A 25788-nucleotide genomic window follows, 5' to 3' on the forward strand; every position below is an offset into this window, starting at 1 on the left:
AGGGTTCAAGGACAGAGTCAATTTGGCTAGTGTATGGAACAATGCAGGTGCAATTCTATTGCCCAGTGTAGTCTGTAGACTGCCAACTAATGGAAAGGATACAGAGGAACAAATCTGCAGGGAACTTATAAAGAAATGCCAACATATCGGGTGGTCCTAATGTTCCAAAGCAATTCCCATTATACACTGGGTTATTGGTATTGTAAAGGGCTGTGAGAGATAATTGTTCCTAGGTTGTGTATGGGAGAGTTTCTGACAATAATATGTGTTTAATCCAACAAGGAATGATTCATTATTGGACCTGGTCCTTGGAAATTAGTAAGGCCAATTGTCAGTGTCAGTAGGGGATCATTTAATACACAGTGATCATCGTGTCATAAAGTTCAGGATGGATTTAGAGAATGAGAAACAACAAACCAGAGTAAGAAAAATGAATTGGCTGAGAACCAACTTTAATGGAGCAGGAACAGAGCTGAGGAGGGTTGAAAGGAATGAGAGGTTGGTGGGAAAATCAGTGACTGAACAGGGCCACCTTCAAAGAGCAGATGGTTTGGGTACAATCAAGGTATATTCCCTGTAATGGAAAAGGTAGGACAAGCAAATCCAGAATTCCCTGAATGAAAAAGGAGGTAGAATTTAATGAAAAGAAAAAATATTTTTATGAAGATGTAAGGCAGAAAACACAATTGAGAATCAATGAGAATATCGAGTGAATATCAATGGTTTAGGAGAGACCTGAAGAAAAAAGATGAACAATGAGAAAAGACTAGCAGCTAATATAAAGGGAAATTCCCAAGTTGGCTTCAGACATTTAAACTGTAAAAGAATGGTTAAAGGATGAGAAGGGCTGATCAGAGACCAAAAAATGGATTTACACATGGAGGCAGGGGGTATCGATGAGTAGAAATTGTAGGGAAACTGGCCACAATCGTTTAATCATCTCTGGACTTGGTAGACCTGTCAGAAAACTGAAGAACTTCAAACAATATGGAGTTGTTCAAGAAAGGTTGTAAAGGTAATCCCAGCAATTACTGACCATTCAGTTTAGCTTCGATGGTGGGGAGTCTTCTAAAAACAATTCTTTGTAATAGAATTAGTAATCACTTGGTAAAGGCAGGTTGGTTAGGAAGAGTCAGCACAGATTTATAAAAGGGAAAGTTGTCTGACTAACTTGCTGGAGTTTTTTTGACAAGGTAACAGAAAGGCTTAATGAGGGTAATGCTGTTGATGTGGTGTACTTGGATTTCCAGAAGATATTTAGTACAGTGCTACACAACAGACTTGAGGAAAACTTTAGGTTAAAAGGGATAGTAACAACATGGATAGAAAATTAGCTGTGTGATAGGAAACAGAGACTAATAGTTAATTGATATTTTTCGGACTGGAGTAAGCTCAGTCGTATAGTTCCCCAGGGGTCAGCAGTAGGCCTCCAGTTTTCCCTGATATATGTTAATTATCTGCATCTTGGTGTGTAGGGAACAATTGCAAAGCTTGCATTTGACATGAAACATAGAAGAATTGTAAACTGTGAAGAGGACACTGTGGAACTCCAAAAGGATACAGACAAGTTTGAGGACTGGGAGGATAGTTCACAAATGTTTTTAAAGTGTGAAGTGATGTACTTTGGCTGGAAGAACAATAAAAGCCAATCTAAATTAGAGGATACAATTCTGAAAGGGGATGCAGGAGCAGAAGGACCCGGATATATATGTGCAGAAATAGTTGAAGGTGGTATGGTGAAAGTAGTTAATAAAGCATACAGTATCCTTAGCTTTATTAATAGCAGTAGAGAGTACAAGAGCAGGGAGGTGATATTGAACTATAAAAGACATGTTACACCTCAATTCGGTTTTGTGTGGGTGCCATTTTATCTGGAAGATGTGAATACATTGGAGACAGTGCAGAAGTAAGTGACATGAATGGTTCCAAATATGAGAAGCTTCACTTACTGGGATAGCTCGAAGAAGTTGGAACTGTTCTGCTTGAAGACAAGCAGGCTGTGAAGACATTTGGCAGTAATTTCAAACATCATGAGTGGTCTGGACACAGTAGATAGGCAGAAGTTGTTGCCACCCATAAAAGAAAAAAGAATGAAAGGGCATAAATTTAAAGTGATGTAAACGAAGCAAGGGTCATGTGAGGGAAAACTTTTTCACAGAGCAAGTTGTTAAGGTGTGGAATATGCTGCATGGAAATGTGGTGGAGGCAGCTTCTGTTGAGGCATTCAAGAGGGTATTGTTTGGCCATTTGATGGAAACAATGTGAGGGGATTGTATTAGGTAGTAGAATTGATTCAGTCATAATGGGCCAAATGGACTCCTGCATTGTAACAATGCTATAATTCCCTTTGCAGACCATATGCAATTTCTGTTTCTTTGCTGGCAAAGTATCTAAGACAAGCAGTCTGCAATAACAAGGACATCTGCTTCTGTGTTTGTTTTCAGATAGTAAACTTGGCATGTGCATTTCAATAACATCTGATATGGGTTCTCTATTCCCAACTCCCAGTTCTGTTTCTGTCAACCATACAAGCTTACTGTTTGGCAGAATCATTAACAGATCACACAAAACTATTCATTACTCCATTTCACCTTCAATTAAATTGAATATTTAAGAAATTAGCCTTATATGAAGCTTCACATTTACAAGAAATTACATTTTATTGGTTGGTATTCTAATTGTTCTTTATACCTGATTTGCAACTTTCATAGATGTCCACATTTAAATAAATCCATATGGTTAATTATTAACTAAATCAGAAATATATGGTGGATTGCTTTGTGCTATATTGAAGACCTGTTTAAAGTCTGTCTTGCACAGATTTTTATATAAAAATTGGATACATAGGGGTTATTAACTCTTGGAATCCCAACAGTGTAGAGAAAGGTCATTTGGCCAGTCAAGTCTGTGCTGACCCCCCCAAAAGAGTATCCCACCCAAACCCAGTCCCCATGCATTTCCCATGGCTAATATACTTAGTCTGCATATCTCTGGTGGCTAATCCCACCGATCCTGCTCATCTTTGAACTACGGGAAGAGACCAGAGCGTCTGGGAGAAACTCAGACAGACACAGGGAGGTTGTGCAAATTTCACATAGACAGTCACCCAAGGTTGAGATTATATCCAGATCCCTGGAGCTGTGAGGCAGCAGTGCAAACCACAGAGGCACCATGCTACCCATGGTTTGAATGTGACACACTGCCATTTTTAAAATTGTATCGTGGGCATATTTGTTCTTTTATCCCATATGACTTGGAATGATCATCTCATTAATGGAATCTCTTGTAATACACATGTATACAATTAGCACATTATGAGAATTGCAACCAGTTGGGGATGTACAATTGCAGTGCAAGGACAGAGAGAAATCAGCAGTTATCATGGAGTCATAGAGTCATAGAGATGTACAGCATGGAAACAGACCATTCGGTCCAACCCCTCCATGCTGACCAGATATCCCAACCCAATCTAGTCCCACCTGCCAGCACCCGGCCCATATCCCTCCAAACCCTTCTTATTTATGTACCCATCCAAATGCCTTTTAAATGTTGCAATTGTACTAGTCTCCACCACTTCCTCTGACAGCTCATTCCATACATGTACCACCCTCTGTGTGAAAATGTTGCCCTTTAGGTTTCTTTTATATCTTTCCCCTCTCTCACCCTAAACCTATGCCCTCTAGCTCTGGACTCCCCACCCCAGGGAAAAGACTTTGTCTATTTATCCTGTCCATGCCCCTCATGATTTTGTAAAACTCTATAAGGTCACCCCTCAACCTCCGACGCTCCAGGGAAAACAGCCCCAGCCTATTCAATCTTTCCCTATAGCTCAAATCCTCCAACCCTGGCAACATCCTTGTAAATCTTTTCTGAACCCTTTCAAGTTTCACAACATCTTTCCGATAGGAAGGAGGCCAGAATTGCACACAATATTCCAACAATGGCCTAACCAATGTCCTGTACAGCCACAACATGGCCTCCCAACTCATGTACTCAATACTCTGACCAATAAAAGAAAGCATACCAAACATCTTCTTCACCATCCTATCTACTTGCGACTCCACTTTCAAGGAGCTATGAACCTGCACTTCAAGGTCTCTTTGTTTAGCAACACTCCTTAGGACCTTACCATTAAGTGTATAAGTCCTGCTAAGATTTTCTTTCCAAAAATGCAGGACCTCACGTTTATCTGAATTAAAATCCATCTGCCACTTCTCAGCCCATTGGTCAAGATCCTGTTGGTCAAGATCTGGTCAAGATCCTGTTGTAATCTGAGGTAACATTCTTCGCTGTCCACTACCCCTCCAATTTTGGTGTTTTCTGCAAACTTACTAACTGTACCTCTTATGCTCACATCCAAATCATTTATGTAAATGACAAAAAGTAGAGGACCCAGCACCGATCCTTGTGGCACTCCACTGGTCACAAGCCACTAGTCTGTAAAATAACCCTCCACTACCACCCTCTGTCTTCTACCTTTGAGCCAGTTCTGTATCCAAATGGCTAGTTCTCTTTGTATTCCGTGAGATCTAACCTTGCTAACCAGTCTTCCAGGGGGAACCTTGTCGAACGCCTTACTGAAGTCTATATAGATTACATCCACCATTCTGCCCTTATCAACCCTCTTTGTTACTTCTTCAATCAACTCAATCAAGTTTGTGAGGCATGATTTTCCATGCACAAAGCCATGTTAGCTATCCCTAATCAGTCCTTGCCTTTCCAAATACATGTACATCCTGTCCATCAGGATTCCCTCCAACAACTTGCCTACCACCGACATCAAGCTCACTGGTCTATAGTTCCCTGCTTGTCCTTACCACCCTTCTTAAGCAGTGGCACCATGTTTACCAACCTCAAGTAAATGCGGCACCTCACCTGTGACTATCGATGATACAAATATCTCAGCAAGAGGCCCAGCAATCACTTCTCTAGCTTCCCACAGAGTTCTAGGGTACACCTGATCAGGTCCTGGGGATTTATCCACCTTTTATGCATTTCAAGACATCCAGCACTTTGTCTTCTGTAATATGGACATTTTGCAAGGTGTCACTATCTATTTCCCTGCATTTTATATCTTCCATATCCTTTTCCACAGTAAATACTGATACAAAGTTGACCTTGATATAGGTGGCATTTCTCAATTTGTTGACTTACAGGACTCTATATAATTAAAAGTTTAGGAGGATATCTGTTTGAACTGAGACCCAAAATGCAGATCTGAAATTTACATCTGTTTACCATGGTTATTAACCTAATACAAAAGTAAAATACAATGGATGTTAGAAATATTCTGCAGGTCTGGTAGTATTTATGAATAAAGAAGCAAAGTTAATGTTCAAGTTGATGACCTTTTGTTAGACTCCAGATATAGTAGATTGTAAACAAATTAAGAGGCAGGGCAAGGGGAAGTGGAGACAGAACAAGAGAAAGTCTTCGATGAGGTGGAAGGAGTAGGGGCTAAATGTCAAGGATGAATGTTGCAAGTACAAGGCCAAAAGGTCCATGTAGAGAAGTTGTAAATAGAAACAGCAGATTTATTATCAAAAGCTGTTGTATGAGGGGATAAATATGGGATGGTTATGATCGCAAATAGTCAAACATGCAGCTGGAAAATGAAGCTAATACCTTTGGACAGAATGGAAGTGTTCTGCAAATGTTTACCCATCTGCCTTTGGTATCCACAGTTTAGGTTGCATTATTAGCAGTAGATTTTGTAAGTTATACTAAAAGAAGTGCAAGTAAATCACTGTTTCATCTGGAAGCTGTGTTTAGGCATTGTAGGAAGGGATACAATAAATCTGCAGTGTTTTACTTCTTGTGTTTGCATGGGATGCTATCTTGGGATGAAGAGTGGTTGATGGGGTGGTTGAAGAGTGGACTGCACTGTTGTGGACAGATGGTTTTTCTGGAATGCTTAATATGGAGAGGAGGGTGTTACATTGTGATATCAAACTGGAGTTAGTATAAATGACAGAGAATATCTGTCATTGTTTAATGTGGAGGCTGGTATTATGGAAGGTGACATCCCATAATAGCCAAGCTGTTTCAGTACAGTAACAACACTAGCTTCTACCCAATTATGTCCTGTACACATAAAGCAGGATGAATCCAACTCAGCCAATTACTGCCTCATCAGTCTACGCTCTATCATTAGTTATAGAAGGTGTCATTAATAGTGCTATTAAGCAGTTCGGCAATAACCTGCTCACTGATGCCCGTTTTGGGTTGTGCGAGGGCCACTCAGCTCCTGTCCTCATTACAGTCTTGATTAAACATGGACAAAAGAGCTAAGTTGCAGAAGTGAGGTGAGAGTGACATCAAAACCACATTTGACCGAGTGTAGCATCAAGGACCCCCAGCAGCACTGGAATCAAAGGGTGTCAAAGAGCAAATTCTCTGCTGGCTGGAGTCACACTGGGCACATAGATAGATATTGCCTTTGGGTGTCCATTATCTCAGCTCCAGAATATCACTGCAGAAGTTCCTCAGGGTAGTGTCCTAGGCTCAACCATCTTTAGTTGCTTCACCTTCCCTCCATCATAAGGTCAGAAGTGTTTGCTGCTGACTGCCCAATGTTCAGCACCATTCATGACTTGTCAGGTAGTGAAGCAGCCCATGTTCAAATGCAACAAGATATAGACAATATCGAGCTTGGGCTGACCAGTGGCAAGTAGCATTTGCACCACATGAATACTAAGCAATAACCATTTCCAGTAAGACATTTATCAAAATGTAACCACTACGTTGATATTCAATGGTGTTACCATCACTGAATCTCCCACTATCAACATCTCGGGAGTTATCATTGAGCAGAAACTCCTCTGGACTTGGCACATGAACATGGTGGCTATGAGTGCAGGCTAGGAGAATACTGCAGGGAGTAATTCACCTCCTGACTCCCTGAAGCCTGTCCACCATCTACAAGATGCAAGTCAGGAGTATGATGGAATACTCTCCATTTGCTTGGATGGGTGCAGCAACAACAACACTGAAGAAGCTCAACACCATCCAGGACAAAGAAATCCACTTGATTGACATTACCTGCACAAGCATCCACTCCCTTCATCACTGACACTCAGTGGCAGCAGTCTGTATACTGTCTACAAGATGCGCTGCAGAATTTCAACAAAGATCCTCAGACAGCATCTTCCAAACCCATGACCACTTGCATCTAGAAGGACAAGGGCAGCAGATACATGGGAACATCACCACCTGCAAGTTCCCCTCAAAGCCACTCACTATCCTGACTTGGCAATATATTGCCATTCCTTCACTGTCTCTGTGTCAAAATCCTGGAATTCCCTCCCTAATGATGCTGTGGGTCATTCCACAGCAGGTGGACTGCAGCAGTTCAAGAAGGTAGCTCAGCCCCACTTTCTCAAGGGCAACTAGGGATAGACAATAAATGTTGTCCAGCCAGTGATGCCCACACCCCATGAGTGAACAAAATAAAAACTCTCCTCTTTTCACTGTCTAACATTCACATATTCCCTCCAGGTGAAACAACAATTTTACTTGCTGTTCTTTCAGTTTATAGACAGTATCACATATTTGCTGCTCACAATGCTCTGTCCTTGTATTGAGAGATAGGGTGATTGCTTTGTGAATCATCTGTGTTCATTCCATAAGTATGCCCCTCAGTTTCGAATTGCCAATCATTTTAATTATTTTTTCTACCCCTTATTCTGATTTGTCTGTCTTTACCCTCCTACTGTTTGAGTGAGGACTAATGGAAGTGTAAGGAGCAGCGTCTGTTCATTCAATTAGCCTTCTGTATTTAACATTTAAGTTCTACACTTTCAGTACCACTGCACACATTTTCTTTTTGAGCAACAACCATTGGTAATTTTGCTATACCCATTTACATATCTAGAATCAACATTTATTTCTTCACTTGTCTGATCACCATCACTATTTCCTATACACCCTCATCCCTACTAAATTGTACTGAGCATTGTATATAATCATCAACAAGCATTCCCACTTCTGAGCTCGTGATGGGAGGAACATCATTGATAAAGCATCTGAAGATGTTTGGGCCTCGGACTCTACCCTGAGGAATTCTTGGGTCTGAGATTGACATTCACCAACCTCAACAGTTATCTTTTGTGCTAGGCATAACCCCAACGAGCAGAGAGTTTTCCTCCCATTGAGTTCAGATTTGCTCATTCAAATGCTGCCCTCATGTCAATGGCAATCACACTCGCCTTATCTCTGTAGTTGTGCTCTATTTAAATGTTTGCACCAAGGCTTTAATGAGGTCAGAAGCTCACTCAAATGCTGCCCTCATGTCAATGGCAATCACACTCGCCTTATCTCTGTCGTTGTGCTCTATTTAAATGTTTGCACCAAGGCTTTAATGAGGTCAGAAGCTGAGTAACCCTGACAGAACCTAAATTGTCATCATTATGGCTTTGAGCAAGAGCTGCTTCATATTGCTGTCGACAACTTCTTCCATCACTTTGATGATTGAGAGTAGACAGGTGGCGTGATAACTGACCAGGTTAGATTCGTCCTGCAGGACATCTCTGGGCAATTTTCCACATTGTTAGGTAGAATCCTGTATTACACCTACACTTGACTAAGGCTGTGGTTGGATTTGGCACAAGTCTTCAGTAATTTGCTAGAATGTTGTCAGAAAATAACCAGTGACTTCAACTGTTTCTTAATATTATGCAGATAAATCCATTTGGCTGAAGACTGGCACTTGTGATGTTGGCAACCTCAAGATGAGGCTGAGGTGGATCATCTACTTGTTCCTTGTGATGGAAGATTGTTGAAATTGTTTCACCTGCTCTTTGTCACTGATATACTGGGCTCCCCCATCATTGAGGATGGGGATTTTTGTGAACCCCCATCTACCTGTTAGTTTAATTGCCATTACCACTCATGATTTCAAATGGCAGGCTTGCAGAGCTCAGATCTGAATCGATTAGTATTTGAATCACTAAAATCTTGTCTGTCACAACTGCTGCTGCTGTTTGGCTTTCAAATAGTTCTATGTTATGGCTTCACCAGGTTGACACCTCATTTTTAGATATCCCTGGTACTGCTCCTGGCATGCCTCACTGTGCGCTTCATTGAGCTGTGGTTGATCGTCTGGCTTATTGATAATGCTGAGGAAGGGGATATACCAGGCCATTTGGTTGCAGATTGTGGGTAAGCAAAATCTGTTACTGCTGATGGCCCACAGTTTCTCTTGGATGGTTGGTTTTGAATGGAAGTGCCACACACATGACTGAGAGTATCCTGAACGTGAAGATAGAACTTTGTCTCCACAAGTAGTGAGCCAAGGTCACTCCTGTCAACAAATACTGCCATTGACAGAAGCATTTATGACAGGCAGATTGATGAAGACAATGTCAATTACATATTTTTCCCCTCTTATTGGTTCCTTTGCCACTTGCACCAGTGGCAACTACATCCTTTAGGACCCAGAAGATCAGTCATTAGCGATGCTACAGAACTACTTTTGATGATGGACATTTGAGCTCCCCCATCTAGAGTACATTCTTTGTTTTTGCGATCCTCTGTGTTTGCTCTATTTAGTGTTTTACATGTTGGAATTATAATTCATTGGCTGAGAGGGGATGATGGACTGTAATCAACATGAGGTTTCTTTGCCCATGTTTGATCTAACTGACACAAGCTTCCAAATTAGTGGGAAAGATTTTGTGTGTTTGAAAGAGCTGAGTTTCCTCTTTTTCTTCCACTGCCTTGGTCAATGCTGGTTTTCCTTTCGGTTTCATTCATTTTCTTACACCTTGTAGCAGTTAGATGCAGTCAAATGGTTCATAGCGCTTCAAAGGGCATTTAAAAGTTAACCAGATTCCAGACTCACAGCAAAAACATAAGTTGGCCAGACCAGATATGAATAACAGATTTCATTCCCTGAAAGACATCATGAGCCAGTTGAGTTTTTAATGACAATCCATAATGGCTTCAAGTTACCATTAAAACAGGTTTATTAATTGAATTTGAATTTCAGCACCTGCTACATGTCCCCACAGCACTGGCCTGTGACTCCTGATGAAGGACTTTTGCCCGAAATGTTGATTCTCCTGCTCCTAGGATGTGGCCTGACCCGCTGTGCCTTTCTGGCATGGTGGCTCAGTGGTTAACACTGCAGCCTCACAGCAGCAGGGTTCCAGGTTCAATTCCAGCCTTGGGTGACTGTCTGTGTGGAGTTTGCACATTCTCCCTGTGTCTGCGTGGGTTTCCTCTGGGTGCTCCGGTTTCCTCCCACAGTCCAAAGATGTGCAGGTCAGGTGAATTGGCCGTGCTAAATTGCCTGTAGTGTTAGGTGCATTAGTCAGAGGGAAGTGGGTCCGGATGGGTTACTCTTCAGAGGGTTGATGTGGACTTGTTGGGCCGAAGGACCTGTTTCCACACTGTAGGGAATCTAATCTAATCATTCTCGACTCTGATCTCCAACATCTGCTGTGCTCACTTTTTCCTCGGCATTACTAGTCCAGTGACATCACTCCACGACCACCACCGCCCCTAATAAACAGGGGCTTTTCCTATCTGTGTTTAGTGCAGGTGCCCAGTTCCTCATTATGTGCCTGTGAGATTGATGCTTTTGATATGTGTGACTAATACTGTTGGGTGGGTAATCTCTGAATTTGTTGACCATAGAAAGGTACATTCTTTTTCTAAACTAGAATATCTGCAACGTTATTTGAGGAATAAGTTACATGTGTATTTCTTGTTGAATATATTGTCTATATATAAATTTATAGACTAAAATTTGTGAAAATCTGAATTACTAGTAGCGCTTTGGTCTTTGCTATTCAGTTGTGTGGGCAGCTTATTGCAGACCCAATTCTTCAAGATACAGTTTGGAATGGGGCTATGGTGTCAGTGTGTGCAGCTTCATATCACCACTAAAATTCATTGTTGCCTTTCAACGACAAATTTTAGAAATTCAATTAAAGCTCAGTACAGAGCTGGGCAGAATACAAAACAAAAACCTCCAAATCTTATTTGCTGAAGCAAAAGAACTCCTTATGGGGAGAAAGTAAGATTTGTGAAGATGATAGTATTTGATGTTAACCATTTATGTGTAATAATTATTTTATTTTTGCATGTGTGATGCATTAGTGTTGGACAGATTTTTTTTATTCTTATGAATTTCTTACTTTTTCAATACTCAATTATTATGGAACACTGTTAGTTCTGAAGTCACACTTACCAAAGATTTCCTTTGAGGTATTCCAATGTACTGCATAGTTGAGATGAAGAAAAGCTGTTCATGGAAGGTGGAAATGTGATGACTGTTCAAGTACTTTGGTGACTTGCCTCTTCATCCCAGGATATGTACCTGAGCATATCAGAGGAGTGCAGCCTTTATCTTTTTAGCCTCCACTTCAAAACATCTGTCCTATATGAGTCAACAAATGTATGTAGCTTTGGTATAGAAATGTAGGTTACTGCAGAAGAAATTTATGTGTTACTGCATTCTTCCAAACCACTCCTGGAAACATGTGCTACATTCTTCATAAGAAAGGGGCAAACACTATTTATAAGGGCAATTCTTTTTGCATGGAGCAAGTATCAATTGCAAAAGACATGCAGCCTCCAATGGATGGCCAGGTTCACTCAAGTGTAAAAAAATGATGCATGCTACTAATGTTACTTCAAGATTATTCATAACTTCATGATATTCATGAAGAGAAAGTATTTTGAGGTTCATGTTTATTTTTCAATTCATTTGTGTAATGTGGGTGTAACTGGCTAGGTCAGTATTTATTCCACCCTTGACAAGGTGATGTTGAGCTGTATTCGCTGTTCTAGTCTATGTGGGAAGGGAGTTTCAGGGTTTTGGCTCTGCAACAGTGTAAAAATATAGTGATTTGTAGTTCCAAGTCAGATTGGAGTGTGGCTTGGAGAGAAACTTGCAATTGGTAGTGCTCACATGCATCTCCTACTTATGTTCTTCTAGGTAGTAGCACCTGTGGTTTTGGAGGTGCTGTTAAAGGAGCCTTGTTGAGTCGCTGATTTGCATCTTGTAGATGGTACACACTGCTGTCCCTGCAAATCAGTGATGGAGGGAATGAATTTCTGTGGTGCTGTGTGGTGCGCCAAATAATTGGGCTGCTTTGTCTTAGATGACGTTGAGCTTCTTGAGTTCTGTTAAAGCTGCAACACCCAGGCAAGTAGAGAGTATTCCATCCCACTCCTGACTTGTGCCTATAGATAGTAGTCAAGCTCTGGGGAATCAGGAGGTGAGCCACCTGCAGAGTTTCCAATCTCTGATCTGTTATTATAGCCACAGTATTTATACAAAGTATATCAGATCAAGTTCAACTTCTGGACAATGGTGACCCCAAGATTCTGTGATGATACTGCCCATTGACTGTCACAGGGAGAAGGTCATTGCATGGTAGTGCGGTAGTAAAAATGTAGTTTGCCATTTACCATCCCAAACCTGATTATTAACAGGTCTTGCTGCTTATAGACATGGACTATTTCGATATCTGAGAATTCTCAAATGTTGTTGAACATTGTACAATCATTGCTCTGACATCCCCACTTGTGACCTGATATTACAGGGTAGATCATTGAGGAAACAGCTGAAAATGGTTGTGCCAAGGACACTACCCTGAAGAACTCCTGTAGTGATGTCCTAGGACTGAGCTGATTGACCTTCCATAATCACAATAATCTTTCTTTGTGCTGGTTATAACTCCACTGTTGGAGATTGTGCACCCTGATTCCCGCTAATCTCAGTTGTACAAAGGCTCATTTGTGCCACATACACTGAACCCTGATGTGAAGGGATGTTATTCCCACCTCCACTCTTATGTTCAGCTGTTATGTCCATGGCTGGGTCAAGGCTAAACCTAGATCAGCGGTGAAGTGGCCCTGATGAAAATTGAATTAAGATTTAGTGCGCAAGTTATTGTTGATTTATTGTTAACAATCTCTCCCATCACTTTGCTGATGCGCGAGAACAGACTAAGAGTGCTGTTAATGACCAATTCAATTTGTCCTGCTTTTCAGAGCATAACCCAGCAACTTACCATATTGCTGGGTGGATATCAGTGTTGTAGTTTTACTGGAGAAGCTTGGCCAGGCATGGGTCTTGTTTGTCTTCAGAACTATTGCCGGAATGTTGTCAAGGCCCATAGACTTTATAGTGTCCATTGTCTTTAGTCACTTGGTGAATTGAATTGGCCAAAGGTTGGCATCGTTGATGCTGGGAACTCAGGAGGAAGCCAATATGGATCATCCACAGAGAACATCTGTCTGAAAATGATTGCAAATGCTTTAGTATTGTCTTTTGCAATGAGGTACTGGGCTCCTGCATCATTGAGGATGGGGACATTTGTCATGTCTGAGCATCAAAAACAGTCTAGACTTTATGTAGCCCATTGCAGCAGGAACCATTGTGCCTGTTTAGTTGTTGGGAATGCCACACATCACTCTTATGCAGTGGGAAAACCTCCCTCAATTATATCAGAGGAGGACTGGAGCTGTTGTGGAATTCATAGCCACAGGGGGTGGGATGTGAATTGGGTTCATCACTGAGCCACATGATCTTGGGTATCCCTGAGCTCCTTCCAATTTAGCAGTTGCTCAGGGATTAAATGGAAACAGTACAAAATTACAAAGATAAGGCATAGGAGTAGAAGTAGACTATTCAGACTCTTGAGCCTACTCTACCATTCAATGTGATCACATCTAATCTGTTTGTGTTTCAAATTGCACGTTACCATCCACCCTCAATAACCTTTAATTCCCTTGCCTAACAAGGCTATGCCCACTGGAAATCAAATGGTTCTCTACCGGTTCTCAGACCAGTGGATCAGTGTCTTGTCAGCCCAACAAGACATATAGCACATGTATCAACCATTATACGGGAAGCAGGTAATGTTATATACTCTAAGAAGAGGGTTATTCTTTGCATTTATAGATGGAGCTGCCCGAACAGCAGATCCTGATATATCAATATCCCCATTTGTTATTTCTCAGTTGCCATTCCTTCAAAACAAGTATGATATGTAACTCATGTTTATTGAAATAGTATATGTAGAAAGAAAGTGGCTGTATACAATCAAACAAATTTTAAATCCCAATATATATCTGAGAATCAAAATTGGTCAAAGACATAGTAAAACTGACAAGGGAAACTCTCATATCAGCCTCTTTAACCATCAACAAGCTTTCCAGGTCCTTGATCTATTTCTCCTCTTTTATTGGCAACCTTTGTTCATAGAATCCCTTCATTGTAGAAACAGGCCCTTCAACTCAACAAGTCCAAACCGACTCTCCGAAGAGTAACCCACCCAGACCCATTCCCCGACCACATCATCCTATATTTACTCCCGACTAATGCTCCTAGCCTACACATCCCTGAACAGTATGGGCAATTTAGCATAGCCAATCCACCGAACCTGCACATCTTTGAATTGTAGGAAGAAATTGGAGCACCCAGAGGAAACCCACGCAGACATGGGGAGAATGTGCAAACTCCACACAGACAGTAGCCTGAGGCTGGAATTGAACCAGGCTCCCTGGCGCTGTGAGACAGCACTGCTAACCACTGAGCCACCGTGCCACCGTGAAGTTGGTGTCTTACTTCAGATGCTGTCCTTGTTTGTCCATTGAACATAACTTTTTGCACTCAACATTTCACTTATTATAATATTTGCTATGTACCGTAAGATTCCAGTAATTTGAGGAACTAGGTTTCAGTCACCTTGTCTCCCCTAACAAGATATGTAAATTAGGTGGATTAGCCATGGTCAGTATGAGGTTACAAGAAGAGGGTGGGGAGCTCTTCAGAGGGGTGGTAGAGACTCAATGGGTTGAATGGCTTCTTTCTGCACTGTAAGGATTCTGTGATTCTATTTCTGGATTTTAGGTTTTAAATTGGAAATGCACCTGAAAGTTATGAAACATTATTTGCTGGTTCTGACGAGTGGAGCATTAATATAACACATACATTCTGTAAGCTTCAGCAATGCCAGTCTATTCCTTTTATGACAGCTGAAGATAGCAAGATGATAAAACGAGGATTTTTGAACAACAATAAACTGAAGAATCTCAAGTCATTCATTCAGTTTTCTTTTGTTTCTGTGTTGAAATTAAGATGTAAGACTTAAAGAAAATAAATAAAACTTAAATGAGAAGAAAGTGGCCTCATAGATTTCTTAAGGACTGTGACCAGTAAACATTGGGTGGAAATTAATACTGAGAGGGATGGGCATCTCTACTGTCTACAGAGTCGATAGCAAGCCTGCTGTGGCCATTCTGCACTGTCTCCAACCAGTGAACTGCTACTTAGACAGTAAGCCTGGTATAAGATAAGTGGGCGAGGTCTTCTGAGGCCAAATAGGAAAGCCTTGGAAATAGGAGAAAAGGTTTAATATTTAAAGGGAGGGTTGGGGGTGTTGGTATTCATGTAGCTGGGGCCTGTGCCTCCAGTAGGTTTTTCCATTGACTATGAGTGGTCCAAATAGAAGGAATTCTGCCACTCACCTTTCTGAAATCCGGCCTCAAGAAATGGCCATATGATTTGCCCTACCCACTTCTGTTTGAATACCACCGGTAACCTGTCCTGTAAGTGGACAGTTAAAGGGAATAAACAGTTCCTCGATGGGAAAGCTGTTCTTGTCGTGGTCTCTACCCACTCCTTCTCTTATGCTTTTACTTTTATTGCATCAGTATCACAGATAATGTTTTCATTTCATAACACAAACCCTGATTATACCCCTACCTCAGGGAGGGAATAAAATTCTATCCACTAATCTTATTGTTAATTGTGAATCTCAAACTTTGAATGCAGCAACAAAATGATCAACAGCATCTTAAGTTTATGCAGAAATAGAATGGTGTTTGGTGTACTCTACAGCAACCCAAACAATGAACATGTATTTATTGAAAATATTACATTAAACTTGTCACCTTGGAAGTGTGCTTAATAACATTTCAAATAGTTGCCTTATCATTATGAAACCACATATCTTTTTAATTACTTGTTATTTTATCAGTAATTACTATAAAAGACTAATAAACCATGAAGATATTGCGATTTAGATAAATGTTACATTGGTAAATGATCTCACATATTATTTTTGTTTGATTAATCTATAATTCAAATCACACGTGAACACTTAGAAATGAAGAAGCCAAAAACACACAACTTGCTTTTGTTTTTACATAAGATATTAAATTTTGCAGATCCAAGCTCTGTTGCTAACAGATTCAAGTCTAATTTATGAGTAGTATAGTTTACTCCTTATGGCATGAGAAGGTTTTACTGCTCAAGACCATATCAGAGCTTGGAACTGATGCTGCATGCAACAAAATGAGAAGGTATCTCTTGTTGAAGGATAAAAGTTATTTCACATTTTCTTGCGCTCATTGGGAACATAGACTGGTGTGTAGGTATAGTTTCATATCCCCATGACACTGCCTGAAGAACGTGCCTGTTTTCTCAGATACTGATGTGGCATGTCCTTTAATTTGCCTGTGGCAGTCACCACTTGAACAATCAATGTGGTACCAAATTTCATGCATTTGTTTCTGTGATAGACAGCTAAAACTCATAATTTTAATTGCAAAAGAAAGAGGAGTTACTTCTAATAATAACAGCAACAATTTGTATTTGCAATACCTTTATGTAATAGAATATCCTAAGGCGCTTCATTGAACATTTTGAAACAAAGTTTAAGGATATGTTGGAGTTGATGATTAAGTGTTTGGTCCAGAAGGTTAGTTTTGAGGAGTACTGTTAGTGAGCAAAGTTGGGAAAAAGTTGGCAAGGTCTAATAATGGAATCCCAGGCATAGGACATTGGCAGCTGAAGGCAAGGCTCTCTAAAAGCTGAATAATGAAGTTTTGAGATGCTGAAGAGATCAGAATTGGAGGAACACCAAGTCTTTGAAGCGTTGTGGGGCTGGAGGAGGTTACAGAGATGTGGAAGGTTGAGGTCATGGTGGGAAATAGAAACCAACTATGAGTAATTTATAACTGAGTTGTAACTGTGTTACTTAACTTGTAATGGAAGATGTTGAATGGAACTTTGACAATTAGAACAAGGGCAACAACATCTTAGAATACCTCCTGTTTATAGAGTATAGAAAATAGTGGAAGGTCAGTAAGGAGTGTTTTGGAATAATCAGTTCCAGCAATGTCAAAGGCATGGATAAGGGTTTGGGCAGAAGATTGGCTGAGGCAAATTAGCACGATTGCTTTCTAATTGCTGAAGGTAAAATCTTAACCATCTCATGTTTAGAACTCAAGAATTTGCTAAAAGATATTGAAATTTATTCTCAATCCGGTAACACATCCTTTTAATGTCTCATCTGTTCCTTGTTTAGTTGTTGCACAAAATGAATCCTCTCAGGTCAAATTTGGTGTGAAGAAGGATCAAGACAGGCCTGCTATCTTAACTCTGCTATGACACTGATTCATTTTCCTGGGTTGAGTATGCAGTGTTCTCTCCCATCAGGATTCCTGTAAGCAAGAAGGAGTCTTGTACTGCTAGAAGAAGCAAGTGTGTGCTGCACTGAAATATTTGCTGTATCGTTAGATGTTTGAAGTGACAATTCATCTATTTACGACCTTGAACTAGATCAAACATTAGGAAAAGTAAGGTTTTCAGAACAGCCCACTATTGGACACTGTTCTTTTGTGGCATTCTATCACATTACTTGGTTCTTCCTCTACCAATCATGTGACACCGGGATTGATGATAATGATGGCAAAAGAGATGCAAATTGGACTGTATACAGTCACAAATTAACATCAAATTACAAGTTCTAATGAACATCAATTATTTGCAATTTTCCCTAGCTACAAGGCAAGGTTCTACATTTTTAGAACCACAATACATTTTGTTTTGGAGAATTGATCTGTCTGCAACCAGCTCTCACTGTCTGGATTGAAGACTAGCATGCTGCCTTATTTTTGATACTGATCATAGATAGCATTTTGTCGTAACCACAAAAAGGAACTCAGATTCTCAAGTTCAAGAAAAATGCTGAATCTCTGTTTTACTAGTCTGTACAAGTTGAAATAAAGATATCAAATCCTCATTAAGTGAAATGGTGCCTATGTTACTGTGAGTTGACTTTAGGATGGGATTTTTCTTATTGAGAATGATTTCTTGAGTTATTAGTTGCTCATAGTGAAATAATATTGATTACTTGGCTTGCATTTTAGCATCAAGGAGGTGATACTTATCTGTATTTTGACTTGGATCTTAATTTTTTATACTCCTACTTACAGAAATAAATGGATTTTTTAATAACCACTTTGGTATGATGTTAACTTGATCTTTTAGAATTAAAGGGTCTCTGTATGTATGTTTAATGCTTATTTATATATGGTAAGAAAAGACATTTTATCAAAGCTTTTCATTTTTCATACGTCAGGACAATTCACAAGAATGCCAGTTTGAGAGGACAACAAAATTTATACTATATGAGAAGAGAATGCTGATTGGTTGGCAAGTGGACTCTGCTGGCTAGAGGCATTACCATGGAGATTACACAGATTAATGCTGATTGATAGAGAACTGCCAGGCTTTTTCAACGAATGGCTTTGTTGGTTCATTTCTCAGGGCAATGCCCTGACTAATCAGAGTCAACATGTCTGGTTTTAAATTTAAAGTTAACCTGGTATTCTCTGTGAATCATCCTGGTGAGTGCAAGATGAAAGTCTCTGACAAAATCTTTCTGCAGGAATACTTAAACTCTGTGCCATCAAATACTTAAATTCTGTGTAGCTAAATTACTAAATGCTTGTTTATATTTTTGGATCGAACAGGGGTTCATCATAGATTAATGATCTTAAGAAAATGTTTCACTCTAATCTCTAAAAGGCAATGCTGCGGTGTTCAAATGCACTATGGTATGGATGAGTAGGATAAAGATTGCACTCAATGATTTCTTTTTATGACAAGTTCCTGACCTTCAACGTAATATTGAGTGGAGAGGATTTAAAAATGAGCTATTTTCTCCACTGGAGGGTGAGAAAAATAAGCAGGCAAATTCTTTGTCGACACCTTACACTTCCTTGCTACAGTGCAAGATAATGCTGATAGGGCTCAATGGCAAACTTTATTTCCAATTTTTGTGTTGAAGGATAGTCTGTGAGATGTGAGAGCAAATTGGTTAAAAGAAAAATACCTTTACAATTGAGCCAAGTGGGAATTATGAATACTACATATGTTTGCCAGTGTGTTCATATAACTGTTAAGCTTTCAACTTGACCTCAAAGGTCATATTATCTTACAACAGAGGAGAACAAAATACTGTTTCATGTTTTTTGTTAAATTTCTGCTCCCATTTTGCTTCATTCTTCTCAGAATCTTACGTCCATTAAGCATATCTAATAGCAAGCCTAAATGTATAAACAGAAACATTTTTCTAAATGACATTCCCCCTCATTTTATTCTGATTCTTGAGCTGGGATTTTTTTCATTAGTTTCATTAACTAGTTCACATATCTGCTCCATATGACTTTGTAAATACATTTCTCACAGTCCATTAGTATCTTTGTACACAGACTGTGCTGACATCTTTTCTAGCCTTTGCTGAAATCTGGATATGGTAATCGTTTGTAGCACTTTAATGAAATTTTCTTTACCAGAAGAAATGGTCAACTTTTTTTTCCTGAGTTTTTTGTTCTGGTCAAATCTTTAACTGGTGAACAATGTATTCCTTTGAAACCAAAATCCATTCCCACTTGTCTTATTGAGATTGAATTTTCAACAGTTTCAGGGTGTTTTCAAACGGCATTAAAATTGTGGTTCAAAATGGATATCAGGAAAAAGTCAGTGTGTATTTAAGAGCAATTAGCATTTAATCTACTGGAATTATTCAGGAAGGTGAATAGATTAATAAACAAGATACATTCTAACTTTGAGATATAATTTGGCAAAGTTCTACTTGTGTGATTAATAAAGAAAAAGGAATTGAGAAAAAACATGATTTGGGTTTTTTAAATGCTGAGATGAATAGATGGTGTAGAGATATGTGTTTTCCTGTTTGTGAATACAGAACTAGAGGACTTATGTATCAACTTACCTCTGGTAATACAAGATATTAAGGAACTCCATCTCAATAGAGTCTTAAGTTAACTCCAGAAAAAAGTCGTTAATACTATGTCTATTATTGGCATTAAAAATAAATTGGGTAAAATTCTTCTTTTAGAATGGTGCAAAGGGTCATGATGATGAGTATCAAAAGAGAAGGTTGTATGTTTTGTGGAACCATGTGGTTCGTGGATCAGACCAAGGATGACAACAGAACAAACATGAATAAAATAGGATGTAAGTTTAGATATTATTGAATTCTTCTCAATATGATTCTTGAGGCAGAAGCGGGAGAATCTTGTTAAATCACTTTTCAGGAGATAAACTGGTAAAATCAATGACAATGAATTATCTCTGGTTTGTAGAAGGAAAGTGCTTGATGGGCCAAAGGATGTATTTTCATTCCATGTGTTCTTATATTGCTAGCAATGGTGAAACTAATTTCACCATTCTATCTAGAATCAGTTACAAGTTGTCAGTCTAATAGTAGCAATCTAACTATATGTTGTATTTCTATTTTAAATTGACATTAAAATTCAACTTAAACTTTTAACTGATGGATTACAAAAAGAAATGATTTCACTTTGCAGAACAGAAAGTCCTTTATTCAAAGCTGCAAGACAAAATGATGTTGAAACCTTGAAGAATTTAATACAGGAAAAAAATGTAGATCCTTATGAGAGAGGTAAGTAAAATGTAGCAGCAGGTAGCAATATATTGCATAAAATACTGCATGCCTCAAAACTGGCAAACATTTTTCACTGTAGCAAACTGCAAAATCTGAAAAGGGGCTAAAAGACAGCATTATTATAACTGATTTGGTATTCTATTCAGGGTTTATAACTACCCTGTGTGTAAAAAGCCTGATAACGATCTGGTATTCTCCACAAAATACTTCTGCAAATTTTAATTTGTCTCCATGCTCCTTTCAGGTTACGATTGAGACAGAATGATGGAATCACTGCAAAATTGTAGGAAACACTCAAACATTTAAATGGGTCATGATTACAGTTTCCTGTATCTGTAAAGACACAGGAGAGAATGTCTATTATGCATTTCTATATGAGTGTGTATGTATGCATGGAGATAGAGAGAGGCCCCAAAAACAAATCATAGCCATTGATAAGGTGCAGTTTTAAAACTGATACACTGCAGGCAGAATAATCGACCCATACATCTGCTTACCTGCCCACAACAAATTTACACAGTAATGTAACAACATAAGAACAAATCACCAAGACTCAATGTTCTAGACCCATTGCAGATCTTGAAATACTAATTTCAACCTATGTATTAGCAGCATCACTTTACAATTTAGAATTCGAATTGTTTCCATTTTCTATTTTCCTCATTCATTCACAGATATGGTGGAACAAAGGAAAGGTGCAGGAATAGCAAAATGGAAAGATTGCAGTTTGTAGCAAAATTTCTGATGAAGAACTTGTGCTCAAAGTGTTGGTTCTCCTGCTTCTCAGATGCTGCCTGACCTGCTGTGCTTTTCCAGCACCACACTCTTGAGTCTGTAGTAAAAGTCTGGTTCTGGTTATGATCTCGGGCATCACAATCCATAGTCACTGAGTGCAACCTTTCTCCATCTGGAAAGTATTTGCAGCCTTTTACCCAGAACCCTGGGAAAGACAATTGAATTAATTCATTTTTTAATATTCAAAATTTGGGGTGACTGGACAGTAGATATAGACTCATGCATACTTAATCAATGGAATGGACTACTAACAGGATGATATAAATTGGCTGTTCCAAAGATAGAATGAGACAGTGACAAACAATGACAGGTTTAATCAAGTTTCACTTGTGTTGGTAAGAGAATGCTGAATAATAGTAATGGTCATTCTGTTGACAAGACAAAATTATCTCTGGGATCATTGATTGGATATTAATATAACTCTTCTTTCAAATCGATAATTTTCTTGCCTCGTTGGTTCCACTTTTAATACATCTTGAAGCTATGTTGATCTATTTCTGATGGTTTTGAATTGCTCATCTCATTTAATTTTATCTGATTTGCTCTTAGTTGTTCTTGTGATGTTAGTTGCATTGATGTAAAGAAGGGGAGAGTGTAGCTTGTACATAACACATAGTCCCAAAGTTTGGAATGTTATTAGTCAGAATACATCATGGATACATTAATCAGAAAACTGTCTGCAACGTTATTCGAATAAAACTATCAAGAATTTTAAAAATGTGGCAGTAAGTCTGTTTTTGTTGAAATTGATTTGCACTAAGGTGCAAGTTTGTTTTCAGGAATGTGTAGTACAGTTATGTCAAACAAGTTTTCAGGCATTCTACTTAAGAATTGCATAGAATAACTTGCAACAACTGAGTGCAGGAAGTAGCAATTTTTATTAAAAATGACTCAACTGGAAAAATTTAATTGCAGAAAGCTAATAGATGCATTAGTCAGATTCAAAGTATTGAATGAAAGGGAAATGCTTCCTGTTTTTGAAGAAGATTGAAGAAATTCTAATTTGCCTATTGATGTTTGTAGATTTGCAAATCCGTAGAAGTATTTTATTCTCATTTATATTGGCAAAATGAGTCTGATAAACTGGTCAGACTATTGTGGGAAGAAGTCTTTTATGGTGTGTAAATTGTAATTTAACTGAGGAACGTTTCAGTACAATTCTATTTACTGCATTGTAAATGTGCTCAACCACATGATCAGATTACTTGTGACTGAATCGTTCTTGGCCTGTGAGATAGAAAACTCGCAAAAAATCCTAAACTCAAACCTAACTTTACATTTCGGAGACAAATAAAGCATTTAAGATAAGAGGAACTATTAAACACAATTTGTAGCCACCCAGATGGAAAATCAAATACAGAGCAAATCTCAGCAGTCAACAAGTATTCCAGCTAAAATTTAACAACAACAAATGGAGGAAGAAACTTTCTTGTAACAAGTGTGAATTTTTGCTAGACACATGTATGTTCAAGGAAGAAATGTTTCCACGCAATGCACAAAAAAATCACAAATTGTACAAGGAAGCCAATGTCATTATGTATCACAGAGTAAAATAAAACAGAAGCCTCTGGACAATCTGATTACTCCATAATAAGACCTCCATTGGTTTTGAAAAGGAGTGGACATGATGGTCAGTCCTGAGAGAAACTGGTAGTTGCTTTGTCACAATAAGGGTTGACCAAAGTCTTGAATGTTTAATCATTCCCTGATGTTCTACAGTAAATGTTGTTGAAAAAATACTTCAGTGAAAGGTAGTTGTAGTAGAGGAAAAAATTCATAATTTGAAAATTGCCAAAAAAAACCAGTGTACTATATGTTCCCTTGAAATGATGAAAAAATAAGAAGAAGAGAAACTCTTCATCGTCATCTGAGCAACTTTGCCAGAAAACCACATCAAAGGGAAGCCTAATACAAATCTTTGTTTCCATTGCTGTTCTCTTGCCTATCTGTATTTCAGTCATACTGAGCAAGAAAGAAAGAATTACCAAGGTAGAATTGAAAGATGTGATTTCTCAGGTGGAACCATCCATTGACTTATATGTTACTTGAGTTTCTTATTACTTCTTAATCTGAGAGATTTGAATGAGCCAAATACGATGATAAATATGCACCAGCATCAGCAAACCAGAAATCATTACAATTGGGAGAAGCTGAAATGGTTGGAAATGGGATGCTAATTCGGAAATTTGGCAAGTACAAGTTTCAAGACTGACAACTGTACTAATGATATTCATCATGTTGGATGGTTCGGCTTAAGGGCACTACTGTTCAAGATTTCCAAAACATTGTCTTATTTTCAGCTTTTAATGTTAGAGATGTTGGAAGGCATCCTATCAGAAGTGAAATCCTGCAATATGAGGAGATCCAATCAGAACATAATGAACCTTTAAAGGTGGAACTTTAATGTTTCTGACAATTGAGGGTCGTGAAAGATGACCATAAATTCTTAGAAGTAGGGGTTGATTTGTCAATGCAAGGTTTTTGAGAAGCAAGACCCCTAACAGTTGTTTTCTCAGAACATCAGTTATTGTTGTGATAAGTAGGGCAGGAAAGTTTATATCATATCTGACAGCAGACAAAACTACTTGATGATCCTGCATTTTAAAAAAAATTGAAATTTGAATAAGTACTGAACAGCAGATATTTTACAACTTGAAAAGTAAAATAGTGGCTACATTCACAAACATTTAATCATATAGCTCAGTGGCTACAAAAATTTCAGGAATAACATTGAAGCTAGAGGATTGTGGTCCAGTGTAGAAATATGCCATAACAGCGTTAGAAAGATTCATTATAATTAGGAAGTTATATCAGGTTAGTGTTCTAAAAATGAATTGCTAGTGGAGATTTTGCCTATTTATGAAATTCATATGTCTAACTTGGACCAAGTAAAAACTATTATTGTAGTGGCTTTATTTTTGGGCATAGCCAAGGCCTTTCAGAGTGCATAGAAAGATATCAATGTGAAAGATGTTTATTTTATTCCATTTATCTAAACCTGATCTTTATCAATGCAAAATAACAAGTCAGTTGAATTCTGAGACCAGACTGCCATATTTGCATTATGTTAGTTGCCAGAATGACTTTTCTAGATGTAGGAAAAGTTTGAGACTTAAGTTACCTACAAAGAAAATAAAGCTAAAATATCCCACAGTTTTAAATAAACCACAATAAACTTGAATACACAAAGTTAAAACAGTGAAATAATCTTATGTATACATACAATTTATACTCTATAGCAACCAGAATTAACATGAAGTAAGTATATGCGACAAACAGACGGTGGATCAACAACTGACAGAGCAAATCAAAAAGCAAATGTGATTAAGACTGATCCCATGAATTTCTCAGCAGCCCCCAAGCTGTTAGTGGGGCATCAAATCTCACAAAAACTTTCAGTCTGCACTTTCAAAGTCTGAGATTTGGAACGTATCAGCCTCAATGGCTGCTCATGACCTTGTAGTTCACCCTCATCACCTGCGACTTTGTTCCCCTGGATTCTGGATATTGCACTCGAGCAATTAATCCCAAGAAAATTTCTTACTTTTTTTGTTTGCAGACAGCTAACTTCACTAAGCTAACATTGCTTTTGGTTTTCTCCCGGCTCCAACCTTCCTCAGGTGCACTTAGCAAATGCTATATGTGGGATTTCTTCTTCACCACACTCAACTCTGCTGTATTACTGATAGTTCACAGACATCTTCTGAGCTCTTAGAACTTTGTTTTGAGCTCTAACCCCCAATATCTAGATGCACATATTGACTCCCAAGTCAAGATTAGAGTGGTGCTGGAAAAGCACAGCAGGTCAGGCAGCATCCAAGGAGCAGGAAAATCGATGTTTTGGGCGAAAACGCTTCATCAGGAATAAGGATTCTAGGTCTTGAATGATTGGAACTTGCTACAGCAGCACTTGATTTAAGACAGAAACACTTCTCCATGGCTGACTAACAAGCAGCCCAAATAGCCTTAAAATAGCTGATTAGAACTGAGGAGGCTCAGTAACCCTTAAACTACAGTTGACTGGCCCTTGAAACAAAAACAGAAATTGCTGGAGAAACGCAGCATGTCTGGCACCATCTGTGGCGAAAGAAATAGAATTGAGTCCAGAACTGCTTCTGCAAAACATTTGACCCTTGATTAGATAGGGGTGACCTATTGCAAATTTCCTACAAGACCATGTCTCTAGATGGGTTTGAATGCAGCAACCATTGCAATACCATGTTCCTTGAATGGTCCAGCTTACCTCCTCTCCATA

At 38.9% G+C, this 25788-nt stretch overlaps 1 protein-coding gene across 2 annotated transcripts in view; it reads left to right on the plus strand.

The window, feature by feature from the left end:
* LOC122555904 (transient receptor potential cation channel subfamily V member 6-like) overlaps positions 1 to 25788 on the plus strand; it is a 124899-nt gene that overhangs the window by 24822 nt on the left and 74289 nt on the right. Inside the window, exon 2 of one of the 2 annotated variants that reach the window (XM_087993611.1) lies at positions 20641 to 20735. The exons of the other annotated variant lie outside the window; for it this stretch is intronic. Coding sequence (XP_087849737.1) covers positions 20641 to 20735 — 95 coding nt within the window. The remainder of the gene's footprint in view (positions 1 to 20640; positions 20736 to 25788) is intronic. 2 annotated transcript variants of the gene reach the window in all.

Source organism: Chiloscyllium plagiosum, unplaced genomic scaffold (assembly GCF_037043375.1).
Source record: "Chiloscyllium plagiosum isolate Xiang-an unplaced genomic scaffold, Cpla_swu_hap1 HiC_scaffold_13, whole genome shotgun sequence".
Taxonomy (NCBI): domain Eukaryota; kingdom Metazoa; phylum Chordata; class Chondrichthyes; order Orectolobiformes; family Hemiscylliidae; genus Chiloscyllium; species Chiloscyllium plagiosum.